General features: G+C 34.3%; 1 protein-coding gene across 1 annotated transcript in view; it reads left to right on the plus strand.

Moving 5' to 3' along the window:
* Positions 1 to 735, plus strand: part of LOC119582222 — a 49035-nt gene extending 48300 nt beyond the window's left edge. Inside the window, exon 3 of the mRNA XM_037930453.1 lies at positions 128 to 735. Within this exon, the coding sequence (XP_037786381.1) occupies positions 128 to 282 (155 nt within the window). The 3' untranslated portion in view covers positions 283 to 735. The remainder of the gene's footprint in view (positions 1 to 127) is intronic.
* Positions 736 to 741: the final 6 nt, after the last annotated feature.

Below are 741 nucleotides of genomic sequence, written 5' to 3' on the forward strand. Positions count from 1 at the left end.
GAGTGTTTACATATATGTACATGTTTGTGAATGTACGTTATGTCTGTATGTTAATATGTTCATGAATTATGCCAACTTGTATTACTAGTTCATGGAACTTTATCAAATTTATTTTTATCTTTTGCAGGACAAGAAAACTTTTCTCAAGATACTCATCAAAGATATACAGTAAACAAACGGGCAAACAAACCAAGGACTTACACAGGCGTGTTTGCTGTTTTGTTGAATTTTCTGATGCGAACTGATCAGCGGAACAAGAAATTAAAGCATGAACTCTCGTGACATGAAAATTAGACAGGATTTATGAATAGAAATAAATTAAAGCTCAACTTTTTTTCGCACACTATGAAGTGAATGGCATCACTGAAATAATATGAACAGATAATTGAAGTTATTTAAATGTTTACACCATGGGAATAGATTCGCAACTAGAAACAATAATCAGTGATAAAGAACAAGCTTAGAAAGTGAAGTGAATAAACACAAGAATGCACTATGCGAACTGAAAGCCTACACAGCAACGGCCTTTGTTCACCGTGGATTGGCCTATTCGATATGGAACGTTTATAAAAGACCAGTCGTTGCATTGTTTGAAGATAAACTACGCTGTCGTTCGTGAGGTTCCAGAAACGGTAAATATTTATTTACATATATATTTGTTTTTATCTGTATGGATTTTAAGAGCACCTGAAGGAGCAATAGATCCAGAACTTGTGAAGGAGCATGATCCCCTTATCTCTT

The sequence above is a fragment of the Penaeus monodon genome, chromosome 15 (genome assembly GCF_015228065.2).
Source record: "Penaeus monodon isolate SGIC_2016 chromosome 15, NSTDA_Pmon_1, whole genome shotgun sequence".
In the NCBI taxonomy this organism is placed as follows: domain Eukaryota; kingdom Metazoa; phylum Arthropoda; class Malacostraca; order Decapoda; family Penaeidae; genus Penaeus; species Penaeus monodon.